The 24,433-nt window shown below is 38.4% G+C and overlaps 1 protein-coding gene across 2 annotated transcripts in view; it reads right to left on the bottom strand.

The window, feature by feature from the left end:
- CD47 (CD47 molecule) overlaps window positions 1-23,981 on the bottom strand; it is a 47,702-nt gene extending 23,721 nt beyond the window's left edge. For both annotated transcript variants that reach the window (XM_003261770.4, XM_003261771.3), the window contains exons 1-3: window positions 23,725-23,981; window positions 12,856-13,209; window positions 4,005-4,094 (exon numbers count right to left, since the gene is read on the bottom strand). In XM_003261770.4, the coding sequence (XP_003261818.1) occupies window positions 4,005-4,094; window positions 12,856-13,209; window positions 23,725-23,770 (490 nt within the window). In that variant the 5' untranslated portion in view covers window positions 23,771-23,981. The remainder of the gene's footprint in view (window positions 1-4,004; window positions 4,095-12,855; window positions 13,210-23,724) is intronic.
- Between the last annotated feature and the right edge of the window lie 452 nt (window positions 23,982-24,433).

Raw genomic sequence — 24,433 nt, 5'->3', positions numbered from 1 at the left:
TTCAAACTACTCTTGATAACACACTTTCATTCTCGATGTTTCTAATGATTTAATTTACCACATACTAAATACTAGCTTTACTATTTTTCATTTCCCAATGCCGTTGTTATTGATAATAACAGAGTTTTTAAGGTTTTAACAAAAAAAAATTTTAAAGGTCATGGAACAATACAATAATAGTTTTTCCCATTCATCATGAAGATTGTTTTACAGAGTTTCAGCTTACATGGTCATGTTTATGGTCTTGCAGTTTTGTGCGAAGCCAGTATTGCCTGTATAAGACAAAGTTACAAAGGCAAAGAAAGAACAGATAGGCCTATCTCAAAGAATTTCAAAATGTTAGCCAGTTCTTTACATACAGTTGGACCTTAATCCTGCAGGAACTGGAGGACTAGGTGGACAGCACTTAAAATGATATCAAAGAGTGAGAAAGAAGGATCCTGAAAATCAGCCAGGAACTTAATTGTCAGTAGAGTGGCAAACTGAGTTGGTGCAGTTTTCAGAACACAAACAAAGCGTCTGAAATGCAATACTATCAGTTAAGTCTTAGTGTTTGATTCTAGCGATCTCTGAGCTGTTTGCTAAGCATAGAGATTCTGCTTAAAAGTTCCTAAGTTACAGCTAAGCTAAAGATGACGGTATTTAGGAACATTTCCCTGTAAGAGGCCTTTATCTTTGAAACATGGTCCAAGGCTCACCAAGTCCCGGGTGAGCTCTGGGAGTTTAAGAGTCTTCTCGGGCTTCTTCCTCAGTAGGACCAATGGCATCCTGAGACATCTTTTAAGACACAGCTCTGGTATAAAGAAACTCTTTCTCCTCAGAGTGAGCAAATGAGGGCACAACCTGCTGTCTTTACTGAAAGTTTAGCCTGGTAAAGGTCCAGGTTTGTCTTGGACCACAAAGACTCACATGCAGAGCTGGAAAAACCACTGAGAGAAATCCCCTGTAGCCAAGTACAGACCGTAAATGGTAATCAGGAAAAGTTAAGCAGAACTAGAAATCTATAAAATAAAAGTCATGGGTCTGAGTTATTATGAGTGCTTTAGGAGATTTGCCATAGGGGATTCTAAAAATTATACATCTAAGCAGGTGGAAAATAGAGGTGCTTTCTATTTCTATTTGGTGGAATGCTCAGGCCATCAACAGAGGCACTAACAGAACAGTTAGATTTGGATCCATGACTATCTCAAAGATGTGACAAGGCACAGGATGCACATACATTCATGTCTCCCTGGCTGCAGTGACTTAAATGTGGGTGCTACAAAGCCAGGGCAATATGCACATCACACCCACATTTCAGGCATGTAGCTCGGTGCCCAGCAATCGGTAGGCACCCTGTCACTAGGTATTTGCAGAATAAGTAAACAAATTAGGTCAACATTCTGCTCTCCTAATAAGTTTTAGCTACTCAGTATTATGTGCTTAGATATAGGTTCACCCTTCATGGAAATAAAATCCTCAAAATAAATGCAAAACAGGGAGGCAGTACAGTGCCGTGGTAAACAGCACTAGTTCAAATCCCAGTGCTACCAGGAAACGGCTGGGTGATTGAGGGCAAATTGCCTAATCTATCTGTGCCTGTTTCTTATCTACAAAATGGGAATAACAACAGTATCTATGCCCATAGAGTTCCTGGGAGAAATAAATGTCCTTTCAGATATAGAGTACTTTGCACAGAACCTGTCATGCAGAGCAAGAGCTCCACAAATGGTTAGCTACTATTATCACCAACACCTTTAAATGTGAGCACAGGCTGGGTGAATCATGTATAGACATACCTCTTCCATGCACATACACACACATCTACCTGTTTCAAGATGAGCCAAAACAAAAAATTCCCACCAAAATATTTCTTTAGGTTTATAAGCACGTTCCTTAAAATAAGACCAGTACAAAAAATACACAGAAGAACATTCCACCTTACTAACACAAAAATTACAATTACAATAAGATACTTTTTCACCCATCAAATTTGCAGAGATTTTAGAGTTATAATATCAGAATTATAACGGAGGTGAAAGACAGGTATTCTCATCTGCAATAGTAGTTGATACAAACGTTTCTGGAAAACATTTTGGCAGTATGTATCTAGAGTCTTAAAATATCTCTGCCATTTCCAGGCTTCATATCTTTAGCAGAGTTATTTTCATAGTATCAAAAAAAATTGGAAACATCCTTAAAATCCATCAAGATGAGAGTTAAGTAAATTATAGTGCATCCACGAAAGTAGAACACAGGCAGCTATAACAAGATTTCTGAAGACACGGGGGAAAATCAGAATGTACAAGCATATAAGCTGTACAAGTCCATTTATGGTTACCTTTTTTAAAAAAAAGATAACAAAAATGAATAGAAAAAGACAGAAAGGGAAATAGGAAATTCACTAGAATACACTAATAATTTATTTCTAGGTTTGGGGACTACAGATGAGTTTTTTTTTTTCCAATAACTCCCTACTTTGTACGAGGTGTTCTAAAGTGATATGTATTACTTTTTTTAAGTCAGAAAAAATATTGTAAAGCTCATTTTGTAAAAATACAGCCAACAGTGAACAAACTCACTCCTGGTTCATTTCACTAAAAATAATGTCACCAATGATAACGTCTGGATCAGCAAACATCCATCAAGCCAAACTCAAAAAATCGCACTATGTGAAATAATTTCATGGTCTTTAAAAAAGGCTGTTCCCTGCCCAAGTCATACGACTTAGCCCTTAAAGTCTGGCTCTGCCAATATGGTTAAAAGCTTTCCCTAATATCATTGATGCCAGAATAGGTCTTAATGCTACACCAGTCCTTTTCTTGATATAAAAAACTAAGAAATTCTAAGAAAATTTCCAAAAGAAGTCTAGACACTATCTTGAAAGCAAAAGTTATAAAATGTCTTGACAATTGCCACTGCCACCCCTTTCTTCCCCCTTTTTTCCTTTCAGACAAAAGTTGAGAACATTTCTGAAATCACTAAGCATTTCCAGAATGCCATACATTGAGAAAAGCGCTTAAAACATATAATCAATCAGTCATCTCCCTTCCATGTTTATACATCACCATAGATATAGACAGCTTAAATTGCTGAGTAAAAGTAAAATTCATAAAATATACAACAGGGCAATCCACTGCAATAGTTTACTAGCTTTTGTGTGTTTAAAGGCTGCAGAATAAATTAAATAAGCAGTATTTATTCCTTGCCTATATAAATGTTTACTGGTCTTCAGGGTGCTACAAGGAAAGAAGGAATAAATCTTGTATTTAAAAAGCTTAAAAGTTTAGACTGTCACCTCAGAACTTCATTTTGTAAATTTTCTTTACCAAAATATGAAAATATGGTTGATTAAACATTAACCATAACGCATATTACCTATTTGCCTAGTAATGACAATTCTATATTGTTGAAGCTAAATCTAATGCAGCATCAAGATCTGCCCTCAGAAGTCTGGTTATGTTACTATTATAGGAAAGCAAGATCAAAGAACATAACTCTCTGGTGGCTGCTTCTTTAGAGGCTGCAGAACTGCACGGAGAGGATGACAAAACATGGTTCCGACTGGACTTTTCCAAGGGTGCACACATGTACACAGAGAAAATCAAACTGGGAAAATAAAAAGAGGGGAATCTAAATGCTCTAAAGTATAACATCCTATCTTAAAACTAACGCAGGCTGTCACCACCTGTTTACCTAATAACATAATGTGTGTGTAGATGTTCTGTGAATATTAAAATGTGACATGAGTTTTAAGGTGTTGGTACTAATATTCCTACTATTCATTCTTAAGAGATTAAAAAAACACCAAGTAAAAACAACCTGCTTAGGAATTAAAAGTGAACTGCAGCAAAATGTGGGCGATAACATATACTTCAAGGAGACTAGTAGTATTCAAATTACATACTCATATTTATCATAATAGCACTTTTCCTAGTACAACTTTAAATATTTCACTGATAATGTCTCATAGAAATAACTATATCATCACTGAAACATAAATGAAAAGTAGAAATAATACTTACTTTTAATACCAAACTGTCCCCAGAACAGGAGTATAGCAAAAATTGGGAAAATAACAATGAGAATATTTTCATTTGGAGAAAACCATGAAACTGGGGAAGAAGAAAACAAAAGTCACAATTAATATTTACTATGACACTTTAAATTCTGCTAATGGTCTATAATACATGCTTTATTATGGAGATGGAAAAAAATTAAAACTGTGGCCTTATTTTTACATGTATTTATTTATATATACACACATATACATAAAACAAATTACACATAATGTACTTATGTAAATTTTATTTGTGAATATAAACTACACTTACTTAAGCATTTCTCAAATTTTTCTTATGTTTCATGGGAGGGGGTAGTGCAGTGCAGTGGCTGAGAACAAGGCTCTGTGGCCACACTGCCAGGGTTTGAACCCAACTCTAACTTAACACTCTATGGAACCGTGACCACGTGTCAACACCTCTTTGTTCTTTGGTGTCCTCAACTGTTACACCAGTATAACACAGTACCTGTATCTTGAAGGACTGTTGTAACTATTAACAAAGTTAATAAAATACATGCAAAGGGCTTAAAACAAAGCTTAGCACTCACCAAGTACTCAGTTAACTAAAATAAGTATGTATTCATGTGTTGAGTGGCTGGGTGTGTAAAGTCCCAAGAATGTACCTTCAAGTAACAATGAAGTATTCCTGTAAAGACAGACTCAGGGAACCTAAGCGAAGAAGATGCACCACTAGGTACTCTCTTTAAAATGGTTAAAATGGAGAGAGATGTGCCCGGTTGGTCTTTTCTGAAACTCAGTCTGCAATGATCCACGCATAATTAGACTTCAGAAGGACTGTTTATACGTAAAGTAGGATGAGTGGCTTTAGGATATTAATGAAGCTGTTATTAAGTGGGACACATGTTACTTTTATCATAAAAATATATCCACATATCCTATATAAAGGAAATTAAGATATTAAGACTTCAAATAAGATTTGTGAGAACTTTTAAAAATTAAGTTTAATTGCATCTTATAAACCCCTAAGACCATAATTTTAGCTGTGAAATTTCTGCTCTAACAATAAAGCCAAGTAAATGTACTGAAAGTATTCCTGAGTTTGCCTGTACAAGGGGCTGTGTGGTTGGAAGAGTTCTTCTGAATACTGCCCTAAGCAAGCACTGGCATTCCTCTGAAATCAACACTTCTTTCGAATTCTACCATGCACTATCCCTCGGGTCAGCAGGTGAGGAATTTTCCAGCCTTTCACTCCATAATGATAGCCACATATTTCTTGTGTTAAGCTTATAATGCTATAATAAGTCCTGGTAAAATGCTTACATCAATCCCCAGAATGTAACAACATTATAAACTCTATTTTACAGATATTAGCTTTTCAGAATCTAGCATTTTGCTCTATATGTAATAGAGACTCCATATGTTTGCTGTTGAAGGTTGCAATGGTCATAAGACAGTTTCGAGAGTGAACGGAAGACATTTTTTTTTATGCTTCTTTGGTTGTGGATCTCTACTGAGAGATGTTTTTGGATACTCTGAATCAATACCTTAATTTCCAACTGTATAACTGAATATCTTCTTATACCAAAGAAAAGTCACTTCAGTATAGCCTAAAACCCTACCAGGAAAAAATTTTGGAGATCATGCTTGGATTTTTGTATCTAATCCCCAATGGATTTGGTAAAGCTGTATGGTCTAATAGCCATGCTTAATCGATGTATTTTTCCTTATTTCCTCTGTGCTTTTGTTTTTAATTGTGTACCTCAACTCCTCAAATCCTCACAATTATCATGTGAGAAATTATTCATCCCTCCTTATAGTTGTAGAAACTGAGGAACGGTGAATTCAGGCTCTTCAGTTACCTTAACTGTTCATATTCCACAATGAATCCTGATATTTTCATCACCCCGTCCCCCACTAAACTCCCCCTCTCATTTTCCTCATTTCAGTCATGGTGACCCCATAAACTTCAGTTGCTTGAGGCTAAAAACCTTGGAGTTATACCTGACTCCTTGATTTCTCCCACATCCCACTCTAGTTAAACAGCAAATCCTGCTGACTCTACCTTCAAAATATAGCCAATATCTGATCTCATAGTCAAGATGAGCTGACAATGAAATGTTCTTTCATTGGTCTCTGCCCCTATACACAAAAAAATTTTAGGATATATTAATAGAATATTAATATATTAATATTAATTTGAATATATTAACAAAAGTAAGAGGTGCATTCGACCCTGGTGTGACCACTCATTTTTCACTTATTCCACAAACATTTATTGAAAGCCCACCATGGGGAGGAACTCCTTTAGGCTCTTGAAGGCCAGCAGTGAACAACGCAGAGGACCCTGAGTGTGCAGAGTGCGAGAAGCTGAGGCAGTAAGGAAAGGCCTCTAGGGAGAGGAACGAAACTAAGCCTAGGATGGGAAGGAGCCTACATTGTGAAGACAGGGAGGAAGAGATGCCAAAGGAATGGCAACTTTGAGAAACCAAAGGATGGCCACAGTGACTGGAATTCAGTTACGAGATCAGATGGGAAGAGTTTGCTGGGGCAAGACCATGTAGAGTCTTAAAAGCTTGTTGGGAGAGTTTGGATTTTATTCTAAGAGCAATGACAAGCAGCTAGAAGGCTTTAGATAGGGAAGAAAAACAACCTGACTTATTTCAAATCTTCTTTGGCAGCCACATGGAGAATGGATTACAGGGAAGCAGGACCTGTCAGAAAGTTACAGCAGCAGTAATTTGGAAGGGAGAAGGGTGTGACCAACAAATGCAGTCCTGAGCTCAGTTTTACTCATCACATTTGAAGATCTAACAGGGAATTGCTCCAAAGGAAGATGACTAGAATGGGGATCCTGAAACCATGAGCAATGGCTAAAAGAACAGAGATTTTCATCACAGACAGGAATCAACTTGAGAGAAATACTATAGCCCTCCCAGTGAGTGAGAATAGTAGCAAGTTTTAGCTTGATTTAAGGAAGAACTGAAATTACCTGATAACAGACCAAGATCCTCGGGGAAGTAATAATGTCTCATCATGTCAAGCTTTCAGTAAAAAATCTGAATCGCCAGCTACTTAGGGTGTGATAGAAATAATTCGTAAATTAGATGATGAGATAGACTAGATGACTACTTGATGACTCCCAGATTCTACGTGAAACAAGAAGTATGAGACATTTCAATGACAGAAAGAGAGGAAGATTACAGAACAAAAAAATACTGTCTAAGTGATTCTTTTTTTTTTTTTTTTTTTGAGATGGAGTCTCATTCTGTTGCCCAGGCTAGAGTGCAGTGGTGTGGTCTCAGCTCACTGCAACCTCCACCTCCCGGGTTCAAGCAATTCTCCTGTCTCAGCCTCCCAAGTAGCTGGGATCATAGGCAGGCGCCACAATGCCCAGCTAATTTTTGTAATTTTGGTAGAGACAGGGTTTTATCATGTTGGCCAGGCTGGTCTCAGTCTCCTGACCTCAGGTGATCCACCTGCCTCAGCCTCCCAAAGTGCTGGTATTACAGGCGTGGGCTGCCACACCTGGCCTAAGTGATTCTTAACTGGAACTTATCAGTTTGTCACTCTCCCTTCTCATTATTGTGCCAGGATTTTAAATTGTTCCCTGGTGTTGGGGGGGGGCGGGGCACGCAATGGAGAAGGGCATCCAGGATTCTCTCAGTTTGAAATCACTGCTGCACATTTCTGCTGGATTTGAACTACAGTCACTGATGAACGTGTCCCTCCTCTCTCTAATTTGTTACAGTGGGAAAAGTTTGAGGATCATGGAATTAGATATTTAAGAACCAATTGAGATGCTGGGGGAAAAAAACAATGTTTTATATAAAGCCACTTATATGCCTATTAAGCTATTGATTTGTTATGGTGGTATTGTCAGATGACGTCAACTCTTGTTCCTCCAAGGGAGAGTGAGACATGATACTTCTTTCAGCTCTGAATTTCTATGCCACTAAGAACATAAATTAAGCTTAAAATGGACTAACAAAAATGTCAGATATTTTTCCACCACAAGATTAATAAAGATAAGCCAAGGACATTCACATCCTTATTCTACCCAAGCTGTGGCTGACAAATGTGTCTATCACTCTCCTCCAATTCCTGGACAGGCAGAATGGCTTCCACGAAAACGAACTTCTTGCTAGTGGAAAGGCAAAGAAGTGATATTACAAGGGTGTAGTCTATGAATGAGTGTTTAATTTTTGCTTCCAAGCTTAAGTGTTATTAAAACCCAAGACCTCATTTGTCTTATCACTGTACAAAAATGAGACAACCTAAAAAAGTGAAGACACCATTCCTATCAACAAAGTGTCTCCTTCAAACCCCCACAAACACAGGGAACACCAGGTTACACACACACACACACACACACCCCACAGTAACATTTACGATACTAAAATGCAAACCAAATTTTTACTTGATGTTTCAGGATTGTGATGGCTTTTTTGATGTGTCAACTTGCCAGGCTACAGTCCCATTATTTATTTAATCAAACCCAGAATTCTAAAATGGTCCCAAGACCCCTGCCCTAGCCATGCATCTTTTATAATTCCCTCCCCTTGTGTGTGGGAGACTGGGACTGTGAATGTATTGGATTTCATTTCCATGATTATATCACCCAGCAAAAGGGAGTTTGCTGAGGTAATTAAGAGCCCAAATCAGCTGACTTTAAGAAAGAGAGATTATTTTTGAGGGAGAGAGAGCTGACCTAATCAAGTGGTCTCTTAAAAGGGTCTGGGTTCTTCCTGGCAAAATAAACTCAATATGTGAGAGGGATTCAACAAAAGGAAGATTCTCCTTTGCTGGCTTTAAATACGCAAGGGGCCATGGGGCAAGAAATGAGGGCAATCTCTAGGAGCTGCTAGAATTCCTTGGCAGATACTTAGCAAAGAAACAGGGACCCCAGTCTTACAATCACAAGGAATTGAATTCTCACAATTATGTGAGCCTAGAACAAGACCCCAAACTCCAAATGAAAGTATGCCCTGGGCAACACCTTGATTTTAGTCTTTTAAGACCTTGATCAGAGAACCCAGTCATGCCATGACCAGGCTTGCCACCTACAAAACTTTGAGCTAAAAAATGGGTATTGTTTTAAGCTGCTGTATTTGTAGTTGTCATGCAGCACTAGAAAACTAATACAAAGATCTTGCAATGCCTTCATGTCTTCATTATGAACAGATCATATATCCTGTTGATAATAATGGAATTGGCAACTCTGCGGAACTTGAACTGACCTTTCTAAACAAAATTCTAATAGCTTAGAGAAAAATAAACTTTAAGTTTTCAAGATTTTGCATTGCTAATAGAATAATTAATGACACATTTTATGATTACTATTATTTGCATTCAGTTATCTAGTTATTTACAAGGTGTTTTCACATGAACCACATACTATGGTGGTAAAAGTACTGGGTTTTGATGCCAAAGAGATCTAGGTTTAATTCCTGGCTATTACTCTGACCTTGAACAATACCTTGAATCTCTTTTGCTTCCCTATTTGTTAAATGGTAAGACCTCCATCTATCTCCTAGAGTTCTTGAGAGGATAACAGGACACGACTTACATAAAGTATGTGGCACATGTGCAAATAAATGTTAGGTCACTTCACTCTTCATATTTGTACTGCAACCACTTCCTTGAAATCAGCAATAATGTCTTATTCATCACGGAATCCGTGACGCCTAGCACGGTGCCTGACACATGGTAGGCACTTAGTAAAATTTTGTTAAGTAAGAGAGGTATTATTTATATCTCAAACATTTCCATGATGGTGATGGCATCTTTATTGTACTAAGAAAAATTTGAGGGCCAGATAGGTTGAGTTTCTTACCCAACTTTTCTTAAGCTATTAAACAGTGAAGTCTAGAAAACAGCTTTCTAAATTCAAGTCCAGCGCTCCTTCTAATGGACTATATATCATACATAGGCACAGAGGTATATAAAACTATATCTTACAATGTTTCCATGTATTCAGTCCTAGTCCTCCAAAAAATTAAAAAAGGCACAAAGAATGGTCACTATTATCTGCATTCTATTAAGTAGAATTCACTTCTCTATTGAGCAAATTCTGTTTTTCATTTATGCCTGTATTTGCAAAAATCACAACATAGTAAAAATGGTTTCTAATGCCTAAATCCTCAAAGTCCGTAACAAGTAAGTATTCTTATTAGAAATAAGCTTATACTCCATAGTAAGAGTCCTGCCCCATTTAACCTTTTTGTGCAGATAAGTTTTTAACTGGTTTTTGTTTGTTTGTTTGTTGTTTTTTTCAGTTAAAAATGGTTACAACATAGTGGCACCAGATACTGGTGAGGATGTGGAGAAACCAGATCACTCTTACACTGTTGATGGAAATGTAAAATGAAATAGCCACTCCGGAAAAGTCTGGCAGTTTCTTTAAAAACTAAGCATATACTTACCATACAGCCCAGTAACCATACTTCTGAGCATTTATCCCAGAGAAATGAAAACTGTCTACACAAGAACCTGTACACAATTGTTCATAACAGTTTCATTTGTAACAGCCCAAACTTGGAAACAACCAAAATGTCCTACTATAGGTAAGTGGTTAAACAAACTGTGATATATTCATACTATGGACTACTACTCAGCAAAAAAAAAAAAAAAGGAAAAAAAGGACTATTGATAGATGCAACAACTTGGATAGATCTCAAGGGCATTGTGCTGAGTTTTTTAAGCCCTTCTCAAAAGGTCACATCCTGTATCATTCCATTTATATAGCATTGTTGAAATGACAAAATTATAGATATGGAGGATAAATGGGTGCTTGCCAGGTTAGGGACAGTGGGAGGTGGCGGTATGACTAGTAAGAATAAGCATGAGGGACATGTTTGTGATGATGGATAGGTCTATGTCCTGATTGTGTAGGTAGTTATGCAAATATACACGTGATAAAATGAGAGAGAACCATTAACACACACTGCACTATTGTGAACTTCCTGATTTTCATATTTTGTCACATAAGAGGAAACCATTGGGGGGACTGGGTGAAGGGCACATGGAAGCTCTCTATCTTTGAATCGTCCTGTAAATCAATAATTATTTCAAAAAATTAAAATGGATGCAAAGCCAAATGTCTCAAACCTCTGGTAGAATTTTCTACATTCTCTACAATAAAACAATACTTTCTCCTTTTAATGGCCCCCAAAATAAGTCTAGTTCTTATTTTTATAGGGTATTTTGAAAACAAAGATAAAACAATCTTTCAATCACATGAAAAATAATAAACTGTTTTTATCTCAGATCCTGGCATTCCTTTCTCTTCCATCTTCATTTTATCTTCTGGCCTTTCAAATCTCATATCTTGAGTTTTCCAGTTTACCTCTCAGTGACCTACATTACCCCCCAAAAGTTACTGTTCCCCCATATCTTATTCTTTAATTTCCACAAAATTGTACATTAGCTTAGAAAAATTTCAACTAGGTATTAGATGATCTAACACCAGTTAGTTGCAGTGGATATGACTGACTGGTTACACCCTTCCTGAAAGGTATACTTAACAACAACAAAAGCCTCCTTTGCCCAAATTAATATCAATAGTAAAAGCTACAATGTAAGAGAGATTTCTGAGCAGAAAGACCTTTCAAATTCTCCTTGCCTACTCGGAGCCATCCCCTGCCCATTCCTCACTGCACACAAATCCCTCTCACAATGCTCCAGGCTAACTTCAACAACTTGATACCTTACTTCATAAAATAAACATCCCAGGAAAACAACTAACATTTACAACACACTTTGGTTTACAAAAAAAAAAATTCACCTGGGATCTCATGTAATGCTCATTAGACTGTAGAATACATAAAAGCAAGTACAGGTGAATAGTAAGTTGCTGAACAGGGTATAGCCGCTATAACTCAGACCTCCTGATTCTCAATCCTAAGTAACGTCCAAACATTTCATCAAACCAAACACCCCATTCCTAATCTGGTAGCAGATTATTTTATAAAAGCTAGGCAAATAGTTGATCCAACTGAACAGAACTGAACCTATCTGGAGTTAAGGTTCTCAAAATGTGGTTAAGCCATGATCCGTAATATGACAGGTAATTCTAAATAAAGATTTCACAACAGGAAGAACGTACTCATATGGGGTTGAAGAACTCAGCTAGCACAGCAGGAAATAGCAAAGAGAGCAGACTACTTACTTCAGCTAATTTTACTACCTTCTACACCTCAGCAACCCAAGTTTGTGACAAAAAGGGCAGAATCATGGTGCTATAATCAAGTCTGAATTTGAATAAATTAATTTGAATCTCTAGTTCTGTCATGTTTTGGCCAACAAAAAGAAGACCAAAGTAAGGCTAAGCACAGAAAATCTGAAGAAATCATCCATGATGACGTGATTTACCTCCTGATTCTCCTCTATTCTCTCCAGAGGGAGCATGGCTGGGACTTGCCATCTCTTGGTCAAAGTGTAAGGTTAAAAAACAAAAACAAAAAAAACCAGAAGGCTGAATAATTGGAAAGAGACTTGAAAATTAGTCACAGGAAAGCAAGCACTTGGATGGCAGCAAACAGAAATGAAGAGTACATTACTCCAGGACCAATCACCCAAATAAAATAGTCCTTAGACCAAAAGTTTGAGAACCACACAATATACAAATTAACAAGTAATACAAATTAAATAGTAAATGTGTTTTATTGTGAAGAGTAGATTAACAAATAGGATAGAAATCACAATCTTAAACATGCTAAACATTACATCAACATTTATTATTAACAGCCTGCTTTTTGATTCAAAGGAGTACCTATCCCCATTTGGCCTCCTCTCGAAAGAGGATCAGGTTGTACCAGGACAAATAAAAAAAGGAGCTTTCATAGAAGTCTTACCAACACGATATTTTAGCTCGATGATCGTTTCACCTTCTCTGGTTAATTCTGTTACTTCGCAAGTGTAGTTTCCTGTGTGTGAGACAGCATCACTCTTATCCATCTTCAAAGAGGCATCTCCTTTTAGTAATTGTGAGACTTCAATTTTTGCACTACTAAAGTCAGTGGGAACAGTGGACTTGTTTAGAGCTCCATCGAAGGTGTAAATATCTCTTCCTTTAAATTTCCACTTTACGTATACTTCGGTAGTGTTTTGTGCCTCCATATTAGTAACAAAGCATGGAATGACGACAGTGTCATTACAAAACGTGAATTCTACAGATTTTGTTTTATTAAATAGTAGCTGAGCTGATCCTGGAAAGGAAAAAGAAAAATGTTTCATTAATTATAGAAGTCTGTACTGTAAGATCTTGGGCATGTTACAAATCCTTAAGATCAACAGCAACATTTCCATTGTTCACTTAAGTAAACAGGATAGCAATAAAGAAGACCTATTAGGTGAAATATGGAAACAAATTATATTTTAATGTTAACTTGCACAGCTGGAAGGCATCATTATGACTTTTCTTTATTCATTCTCAATAATACAAAGTATACATTACATGCATCTTGGGAATAAATTCAGCAACTATGTTGGAACATGCAGGTGTAGTATCTGGCTTTGGAAGCTTTGAAGTAATCATTACTGCCTACTGATATATGTAGAAAAATATTGTCCTTATCAAGGTAAAATTTTGAACAGAAAACCAAACCAAATATTTTATTCAGTCTCAACTTCCATACACTGCTAAATAGAACTTGCTGAACTGATATGAAATTTATCTTTATCCTTATGCCGCATTTCCAAAAAAAGTGGCAGGTTCTACTGTACTTTAATATACAAAGTAAATAGGATGAATCAAATCACATCTTTCCACTAGGATGGAAAATCTCAAAACACTAATGAGGAAAAAAAAAACCATTATCTGTGGCTACTTTCCCATTGCAAAACATAAGCGGCAATAGACATTTTGTATGGGAATCTTGAATGACATTTTCCCACCCCCACATTTCATTGACACTACAGAACAACAGCCTCCAAATGTATATTACAGGTATTCTTCCTCCAAGAAACCACACAACAGTGAAAAAGCTAAGTAAGATGCAAGTTGAAACCAAGAGCAGTTACTGCTAATAAGCATCCTATCTACGCTTCTCAATAGGATAAACTACCAGTTGTTGCCTTATAGAAGAGGCACTGGGTAAATAAATGTAATCACTCGTTGTTCAACTAAAATGTACAAGAATGTGTAGGAATTGTAGTTGTCTTCCATATTCTTCAGCCACTCAGCAACTCTTTTATCTAAGTAGCTACTTGGCCTTCCCCTCAAAACATAAACAAAAACAAAACACAAATTACTAACAAATATAAATAAAATATCAACTTTGTTAATAGTTCACACTTAAGATTTACTTCTACATAAACTGGAATAAAAATCAGAGGCATAGAATGTTTCTATTGTAAGAACACTATGTTTACTCAACAAATACCCCACAAATTGAATGCAAGGATGCATAGTGGAATATATACTGGACAATGTTCAAAACACCTGAGTAAAAATCCTATTTCTGCCCCTTTTTAATATGTTGCCTTAAGCAACTCACTTTCCTATGCCTTGGTTTACTCTCTAAAATAGGAGGATCTCTTAAACAGGAGGATCAAAAACAAACACTGGGCTACTTCACAGAACTGTGTTGGGCATTAACATGGAAAACATAGCGGCAGGTGCTCTCTGAACAATACTATGCTGTAAAAACGTAGGGTGATACTATAAAAACTAGATAATCTGGCATTTTAATGTAATGATATGGGCCTTCTTTGACTAGTCCAAATTGTTATATTTCTGGGAAATTGCAGTCTGAACCTACACTGTGGGCATCCACAGCTCACCTCTTCCCAGTTTTCTACGTTTCTAGCCACCCAAATATTAGGAAGCCCAAGGCAAAACCTGGACTTCTGTTGCATTCTTTAAAACTTTGGAATTGTGAATTATTTCCCCTGAGAGAGAAACACTGAGGGAGAGAAGACATAGTATACAAGAGAAGAATAAAGGGGTGAAGATGTTCAAATTATAAAGGAAGGAAAGTATCAGAAAATATGGTGAAGATTTTGAAAGGGATACAAAGATTACTGGGTATCCTTTCAGTGAAGTGCTGGGCAATGTCTAGCAGACCCTTTGGAATTATCTTACTCTATAGAAGCCTGTGCCTTTCACTGACTTTGACTGGGCTGTTTTACAGTTTCATAAGCTGTAGAAAACTGATGGTAATTCAAATGGATTGGTGTCCATAGAGATAAAAATAAATCTTGTTCCGCAATCGATTTCCACCTGGTGGAAGAGAGGATTCCAAAAGACTACATTTTACTGCCCTGAGGATATTGACCAATTTTGCATTTATTAGCAAATTCATTTAGGCATTCTTGATTGCCTATAAATGTGTCTGTTTTTCCAATTTTCTTTTAAAAGGGTTTTGCCTCCTTGCTGGTTTGCTTGTTAATTAATTAGTGAAATAAAATCTTTGACACATGTTCATTTTATATTTGTATGAATCACGGTTTGACTTTTAAGAGATTATTCTTAAAAAAAAGAGGTACGAATGAAGAACTCAGTCATCCTATGAAACTTTTTGCAAAGGCCTTAATTAAGTAAGTAAGAAGTAGTTGGTGAACAATCCACAATTTCATAACATATGTTTAGAGAATGAATTTTCAAAGGAATACAGAAAGCAATAATTATACTGCATTATTTGTTATAATAAAAACATTTTATAGCTGAAGCAATTTAAGTAGAATAAATGCTATTAGTAAAAATAACAGTAAAATTGACCTGGATAAACCACAATTTGAATAACCTTTGCACTAATAATTAATAAATAAGGGCAGGCCAAAAATATCACTCTAGCTGTTAACTACAACTTCGATCTCTATAAAGATGCATTAAAAAACTATTAAGTAGTAAAATTGTCTGATTTGGGGTTTTTTTCCTTTTGCCTACTCCCTTCTCATAAAACAGCAAAGTGAAGAAACTATTTAAAATGTAGAGAGCAAATAAAGAAACACAGATGATTAACATGAATAAGAAAACTCTGAATAAACAAGATATGCTTATAGCAGTCTAAATCAGATAGCAGCAGACAAATGTAACCAAGAGTAATGCCAGAGTTATAGATAAATTAGCAAATAAAATGAGAAAATGATTTTATATCAAATGCCAAAAGTATTAGACTTGAAACCTTCACTGGAACCGTACAAGTATTGGTGAATATAGACTATCAGCCCAAAGCATCTCATATCATAGTCTAGAAAAGAGCTTGGTAGTGGCAGAGAAGACTCAATCCATGGTGGTCACAGCACACAAGTTCAGGTTAGAAATTTTAAAAATGCAAGCAACATTTGTCGAGAATTACCTGTGATGAAATACTGTGATAGGATATGGGGATATAGTGATGAAAAAATATAGTTATTATCTTTTAGGAGCTTACAATTCTCATATGGGCGATGATAAGTACTTTATATAATACAAGGTTACAAGTGTTATCTTTTCTGCATGGACAACGTCCTTATGGATGGGCAGAAGAGTAATTGGTCTTACAGATTTCTAAGAAAATTCGTGTTGCTAATAGGCAAAAACAGAGGAATGTCATAGTCCCTGCTCCTCCAGGCCTTCAATCTTTATCCTTTTACATGTTTCACGTAAATGTTCTCTTCTTTTTAACAACTCTTAAATTACTCCCTTTTGCCCTTTATCCCATACTCTCCAACAGTCCTCTCTCCCTATTTCTTAATACAAACTGAAACCTTCAGAGGAGAATCCTGAAGCTTCCAATACTCCTTCCCTATGAACTTACTTGTAACCCCAACTATCCACACCTTTTTTTTTTTTTGCTTCCTTTTCAGAAATGAATTCCATCACCTGAGAGCTAGTTTCCATTTCTGCCTCCATACCCATCAGTCTCCTCAAGGACTTTCCTTACTTAGTTGATTATCAGCCTCCCACATCCCCCACTCCATTTACAAGGTGTTGTTTTTGTGTGTCTTTAAAAATTGCTTGAATATTTGCCAACTTAAAAAAAAAATCCCTCATACTTGTCTCTCTGTTCCCTAGCATCCCAAATTAACAATCTATAAGCATTTCCTCACTTCCAATTCACTCCTTATATCTGTTACCTGGCCTCCACCCATTCACCCCTATTTCTTCCAAAGTCACCACCAATCCCTTGTGAAAAATCAAATATGCATGGTTCACTTTCTGTCTTGACTTTTCCACAGTTCTTGAGCCAGTGGGCGGTTTCTTTCTTGCTCTTCTCTCTTGGCCTCCATGGTATCTCCTGATTATGAATTTCCTCCTGCTTTGTCCACCCCATCCTAGTTTGCTTTCTTTGTTGAAATCTACTTCTTGACTCACACTAAATGTTAGTGTCCCTCAGGGCTTCAGATTCAGCACCCTCTGCCCCCTAGTATTTTCCCTGACTCCCATGGTTTTCTTCACCTGCAAACTTTTAAATAAAAAACTTAATCATGCACTGCCTTTCTTCTAAACTGCAGATGTTGGACAGCCAACTGTCTGCTGTGTACTTCCACTTGGATGTAATACAGTTACTTCAAAGTCAGTATGCCCAAAAACTTACGTACCCCCACTTCTTACCCTCAGCCTAAATCACTTTGCTAAAGTATTTTCTATCATCTACCAGTGAACCAGAACTGGACCTAAGAATCACATTAGATTACTCCCTCTCCTTAGCCATGGAGAATTCTTAGTAGGTTCAACCTAATTAACAGTTCCTAAATCCAATGTCTGTTGAATGAATGAATGAATTAGACACTCATCCTCTCCCTCGAACTACTGCCATACCCTCCTAACCAGCTCCCTGCCTCCATCCTCAAGGTTTCTCCATCCTGGCCCTGATGTATTTTCTAGAGTTCCCAAAATAACTGTTCTAAATGCAAATGTGCACTCCTTTGCCTAAGATACTTTAACAACACCCTCAACCCTTTTCAGGCTAAATTCTAAGTACATTAGCATGGAATACAAACGAGGTCCTTCAAGATCCTTTCCAGCCCCACCTCCTGTACTCCCTCATTTCCACACTAAGCTCCAATCATAATGACGTTATTGCAATTCCATGACTATGCAAATGCACTCTCATCCCCATGCCTTAGCACATACTGTTCCTCAAACCTAAATAGCCTCTTAACTGTTATACACTATTACCCCACTGAGTACATATGGTGTATAATAGTTAAGAGCACACATTTAGGGGTCAGACCCTGGTTTAAGACTCAGCTCATGCACTTAGCTGTATAACCTTAGGCAAGTTACTTACGTCTGCTCCTCAGTTTCCTCATCGATAAAATGTTAATAGTGATGGTATATACCTCATAGAGATAGTGTTAAGATTTAATAAGATAATGAACATGTTCTTATACCACCTTTCACATATACAGCAAGTACTCAATAAATGGCAGCTACAGTTTGCTAACTTTTGCTCTTCCTACGAAAGCACAGTTGAGTTGTTCAGTCTTGCTCCCCTTCCCTACCATTACTCAACTGTATTCTTCCCCTCCTCATTGCTCCCATTGCCTTGTGTTCAAATGTTGTCACTGTACCTACTACTGTATAATTACTATTTTACTTAACTGATCTCTCCAGGCTCAGAAAGTAAGACACTGTCTTCATTTGGTATCCTAAGAATCTAACACAGGGTCCAGAAAGTAGGATTCAATACATTCCTTGTGAATGTAAAAAGTTTAAAGTACAAATTCCATAGAAGAAAAATCTAAAAATCATGTGGGAGAAGATACACTTTTCTTCCATATTTCAAGAGAACCTGCCACTGCTTCTCACTTGTGTAGACTTGATTATGAAATCATGAAGCTGCACATTTTCACGGAAAATCTCAAGTCACTTGTATGGTTGGATAGAAAAGCTCCTTAAAAATCACAAGAATGTGTCTATGAATGATCTTCCTAGAGGGTGATGTTTAAACTGGGTCTTAAAGGATGAGTAAGAATGTTATGGGAAAGAAGGGGCTTTCTAGGCAGAGTAACGTGTACAGCCAGATAAATAAAGTGAAGAACTGAAAGCAGAGAATTATTTAGGTGAGCTCCAGGAAATGAGGTTGGAAACGATGATTAAGAAAAATTCTAAAGGGCTTCCTTGAATGTCATGCTGAGTTTAGACTTGATAACATAAACAATCATAAACCACTCAGATTTAATTTCATTAAAAATATAACATTGACAGCAGTGTAAAGGAAGGACTGAGGGCAGCAAGGGAAAAGAGAAAGGGAGATCCATTAAGAGACTACTGCAATAGTCCAGGTAAAGAACAACTGGAGAGAAGACCTAAAACTTACGGTAATCAACAGAAGTTAGTTGTGGAAAGCAGGGGAGATAAAGAGGGGAAAATTAAAATTGTGAATGAAAATAGTATGTGTAGCTAGTTAGATGGTAGGTTAATTATAGAGAAAATAGGCTAAAATATTTGGGGAGAATATCTTTCCATCTGTCAATGGACTAGTGAGATCTGATGCACACGATGTTTGAGAAATGAAAGAGAAAGAAGATGGCTTTATCAAGCACTTAAAATATATTAAGTGGCAGTGATTCTTTTACAATAAATTTGGCAGTGTAAGAAAGCAGAGAAGGCAAGAACTGACAATGTGCAGGCAGGGACAAGGGCAAGGACATTTTGGTTCTTGAGGTTTTGTTTTATTTTTTAATATGGGTTAAATTTGATCATGTGTGCAAGCTAAGGGGAAGGAGTCAATGGAGAGGGAAAGATCTAAGATGCAAGACTGAAGAATTAAGCTGACTGAGCAGGTCTCCAAGATGGTAGAAGTGAAAAGGTGGTAGACAGGTTGTCCTTTCCTTGGAAAAGTGAGTAGGTTTTCTTCTGAAGCTGGATGAGGGAAGAGAATGAGATGAAGGTTATCTAAGATGTTATAGATCAGTTTAGTAATGGTGGGAGGGAAGCAGAGGGAGTCCAAACCACACACCACTATTTTTTGCAGTAGAGTAGGAAGTTAATTATCTGCTGGAAATGGATGTTCAGGAATGGAGTAAGAAGTCTCAGCAGCCTCTTAGGTAAAGAAGCAAAGATCATCAGTAAAGATACATGCCAGAAAGGAATCCTACCTACTTTTGCCCTTAGAACTAGTGTCTGGCTTGAAGAACTGGAGTCTCTAGCTACATTGGGTTATGTACAAAAAGGATGAAGTCAGATCTCTCCTCAATGGATGCTAAAATAAAGGTCTGGGGTAGAGTGGGGTGTCCACAAGTTGTATTTAGTTCTGACCCAAAGCAATCCCCATAATGAATTTAAAAGTGGCCTTATAAGAATGGAAGAGGCCAACTTAGAATTAAAAGGGGCAGGGCAGTTTAAAATCAGTAACATCCAGAATTATGGCCTTAACAAGCACCTAAGTACCATGAGGGGATAAAAACAAGATATCCCTACTGTCTATATACTACATCTTAAGTCATTAAGAGACATACTGAAATACTGTCTGAAATTTGTCTATATGCCAAAGAGGGCTTTGCAAACTGCTTGGTGCGTTGTATAGGCTCATACTTGCTTGAAATGGAAAAAAGTAGTTTTGACAGACCTTGAACTTGCCAAACCCCTTGCTTTACCTTTTAACCTACAAGTGTGATATATATTCAAATATGCACATTAATTCTCCTAATCTGAATCTCAAACCACGAGATTGACCAGATTCTGAGTCTTATGCAACTGCTCCATCGATTTGGAATGAAATATTCAGGGGTGGGTGTAGCTTGATTTCTGTTTCAACACTGTATAATCACAAAGAGGAAAAATCCAGATTCTATGGTCTTAGTCTAGGTATATCAGAATCAAATTTCCTGGGTGCTCTGTATTTTCTACTTTAGTACTACAATGAGTTTAACAAAACTGATCCTACACTATTATTCTTGTTCTTTTTATCACAGAAGAAATATCTACACTAGTATACAAAGTGAAAGTAACTTTATGATAACCCAAGACAATATTATTAAAATCAGACTGAGAGATAAGATATGAAAACAGAAATGTTTATCTTGTATAAAAAGATAGGCAGAAACCTAAGACAGGGAAAGTGATTGAAAATTATGTCACAAAAAGAACATTACTATATTAAAAGCAATTCCTATATACTAGCTATAGCTGAATTCATATTATGAAATGCAAATCTAGTTTTGCTAATATGCGTGATTATTCTGGATTTAGAATATGTATCAATTTGGGGGGAAAGTCATCTATCTCTCGTCTTTAGAACTTGGCCTTTCAAATCTCCATGAACAACTCAGTGGCAAAGATAAAACATCTGCCAAAACACAGATGACAGCATGAGCAAGTGTCCTAATGGTAGACATTTAGTGTAATGCTTTAAAAAACACTGCCTCTAGACTGCTGGGGCGGCCCCATAAATACGTACTTTTAAATAGGCATTTACTTCCTTAAAATGGCAACTTGTATTCAAAAATAATATATTCTTTAAGAGAAAACATTTTTATTTAAACAAGCCAAATTACTACTAGACTTAGACAATGGAAAAAAATTTTATTTAATCATATGTACCCTGATTTAAAAAAAAAACTCATTTTGAACAAAGACGAATCATTCAACCACTAAAAAGACAGTTCACAACACCATCATTATTTATTTAAGGTTTTATTTGCTAGCTAATAAATACCACTGAAACTATGCACTTTTAAACAAAGTATAATTGTATATGAGTGGGGGCAGAGTGGAATGCAACATAGTAATTCATTTCATATCTTGCAAACCATTAAGGTGCCTTGCAGTTTGCCTGTAATTGCATGAAATGAGTATCTGAGATAACTTCTTTTACCACAAAGGCCACTAACACTGTAGAGGGTGCCAGGAAAGGTCCCTGATTCCCGAGGCTTAATTAATGAAACTGAAAGCAAAATCAAACTTCAATACAAATGAATGTACAGATGCATGACTTTCTTACTCATTCTAGATTCTAAAGTCAGTCTCTCAAATCCTTGGTTTATAACTACCTATGGGGTGAGACATCTTTCTTCATATATGTCCTTTTGAAGCTATATATTAAACACATACAAAAACATATTTTATAACAAATACTATCACTTCCTGTTTTGCAGTCCACACTTAACACAACTCAATTGCATAATGCCTGTATTTTGCTTTTTTTTTCAGGTTAATATTAACCAAGTACAATAAAATACTATAAATTCTGAATTCTATGACTCTAGGGATTCGAACACATTAAGATTGTGTGTAAACGAATGCTAATTATATGATATTAACTATTACTAAAGAAGGCCTCACATAAATCCTATCACTCAAAGTACCATTCCAAGAGTTCTAATCTACGTGATTTAAATCTAATCTACCTGTTTTAAAAATAGTATATGGTTTATACTTTTCACTTTTTAGGCAGTTTGAATAAGTGATATTGTATCACTTCATATCTGGTTCAATATGAAGGCGTTCTGAAATTATTATGCGATTATACAACACATCTCTGAAAGCGGTATTATTTTAGCTATAATGATAGTAAAGGCAACAAGCATACTAAACGTGATGACAGGAAACACTAACATCAACCATTTAGATAACGGAGATCTGGATTCACAGTCCCAACATCCAGGATGCTTGGGGAGGGAGGAAAGTGGTAACCAGAGCCTTAAGGGCATCTTGAAAATACCTAAAGTCACAAGCCTTTAGGAACTGCACACTGTGGCTAATAATCAGTTTAAAATCCAATTAATTTAGCATTCTAGAATAAATGTAACAATTGCTGTTACTGGTATTCAAGCTGAATTCTGAATCTTACAAAAGTTCACAAAAGGCTCTATAGATGTGAAGTGTGACAGGCACTCACTGTAGAGCTACGAATGTTTCTATTCCTTGCTCAGTTTTTACAGACGAAGCACACGTTTTACAAAAGCGAAATGGATTCCAAAAGCTTGGGGTGGGGGTGGGGGGGTGGAGGTTCTTTGGCGTCTAAAGACACCAAATCCCATTCTGTTGCACATGTTTTGACTGGAGGTTACTGTCTTCGTATTTCAGACGAAAACCAGATTACTTTTAAAACGGTTCCCCCAAATAAAGTGGGAAAAACTTCAACGTACAATTTAGAATGTATGCAAGTGGCTGATGGGGCGTGAGGGTCACGAGAAAGAAAGAGTTTCCAGCAAGCTTATTTTTAGGATTAAAAACGACAGCAAAAATTACACGGCCGTAAGATTCTTCTGATTGAATGCTGAGTTGAAAATGAAACTTAATTGTGTCCTTTACGTCCTCTTCGCTCCTATGTTCGTGTGGGAGGCAAACGGCAGAAACCCCTTCTCACCGACTTCGCCAAAATGCGCACTTCCATCGCAAGAGGCCCGGGCCCTCCCACTCTCCTTCCCTCAAACCCAAATGCGTCTAGGCACTGAGAAGGGAGAGGGGTGCGAAAGAAGGGGATCCCTGGCAGCTGCAGCCCCTCGCCTCCGATCGCGCCCTTTCTTGCTAGTTAATTTTTGCGCGAGGTGCGCGGTTTGGAGTCTTCCTCTGTGTGTGCATTTGGAGATGGAGAACCGGGTGGAGGAGATGAGCCCCGCTTTCACCCAGGGGGAAGAAGACGACCAGGGAAAGGAAGGGAGGAAGAAGGGGGGCGCCCGATTCCCCGTGGGGCCCTCCCACGTCTGCACTTCGGGCGCTCAGGGCCCGAGCGTTCTGGCCCCGGCCACCCTCTTCAGGGCGCCGCCGGGCTGGCTGGGGCGCAGCCCACACGCCCGCGGGGGCGAAGCGACAGCAGCCGCAGGGCTGGGAGCGAGGAGCCACTCACCGCAGCACGCCGAGCCCAGCAACAGCGCCGCTACCAGGGGCCACATCTCCGCGCCCGCCGCGGGGTCGCCGCCGCCGCCGCCGCAGGTGTCTGGAGCAGCAGCCGCCGCCGCCGTTACAGGCAGGACCGACCGCCGCCACCCGTCACAGGCAGGACCCACTGTCCAGGCTGCGCGGCCGCGCGCACGCGCGCTCCCACTGCTTCCCGCCCGCTCCCCCGCCTGCTCCCCGCCCGCGAGAGCCGCGCACGCGCACTCGGCCCCGCCCCGCAACCGCTGCTGTTGACGCGGCGCCCTCCCCAGTCGCAGGCTCCAGACCCGGGGCCCGCCTGCCCGCTCCACGGAGGCCGGATGCCTGCTCCAGGGCGGTGGCACGCGCCGGGCTTCCAGGTCACGTCCTGTCGCACCCGCCCGCCCCTGGGGTCCGCGTGCTCGCCCGCCGCAGGAGGCTGAACCCTGTGTTCCCACGCTCGCCCGGGACCTCATTGCACCCGTCCCTCTCCGCGGGTCGGTTCCTGCCTTTCGCGCGGCCCTGGGTCCCAGTGTCCTCTCTCTCTCCTTTTTCCCTCTTTGCTTTCACTCCCACCCTCGCGCTTCTGGGGCCGGGTCCCGCCCCGCCCCAAGCCGCGTTTCTCCCTGGACCCGACGTCCGGCTGCGCGCCGTGGACCCGGACACCCAGGCTTTCACCAGCTCCCATTTCCCCTGAACGC

The sequence above is a fragment of the Nomascus leucogenys genome, chromosome 21, assembly GCF_006542625.1.
Source record: "Nomascus leucogenys isolate Asia chromosome 21, Asia_NLE_v1, whole genome shotgun sequence".
In the NCBI taxonomy this organism is placed as follows: domain Eukaryota; kingdom Metazoa; phylum Chordata; class Mammalia; order Primates; family Hylobatidae; genus Nomascus; species Nomascus leucogenys.
Note: the sequence above shows the minus strand (reverse complement) of the source record. Positions and strands in the feature narration are given on the sequence as shown.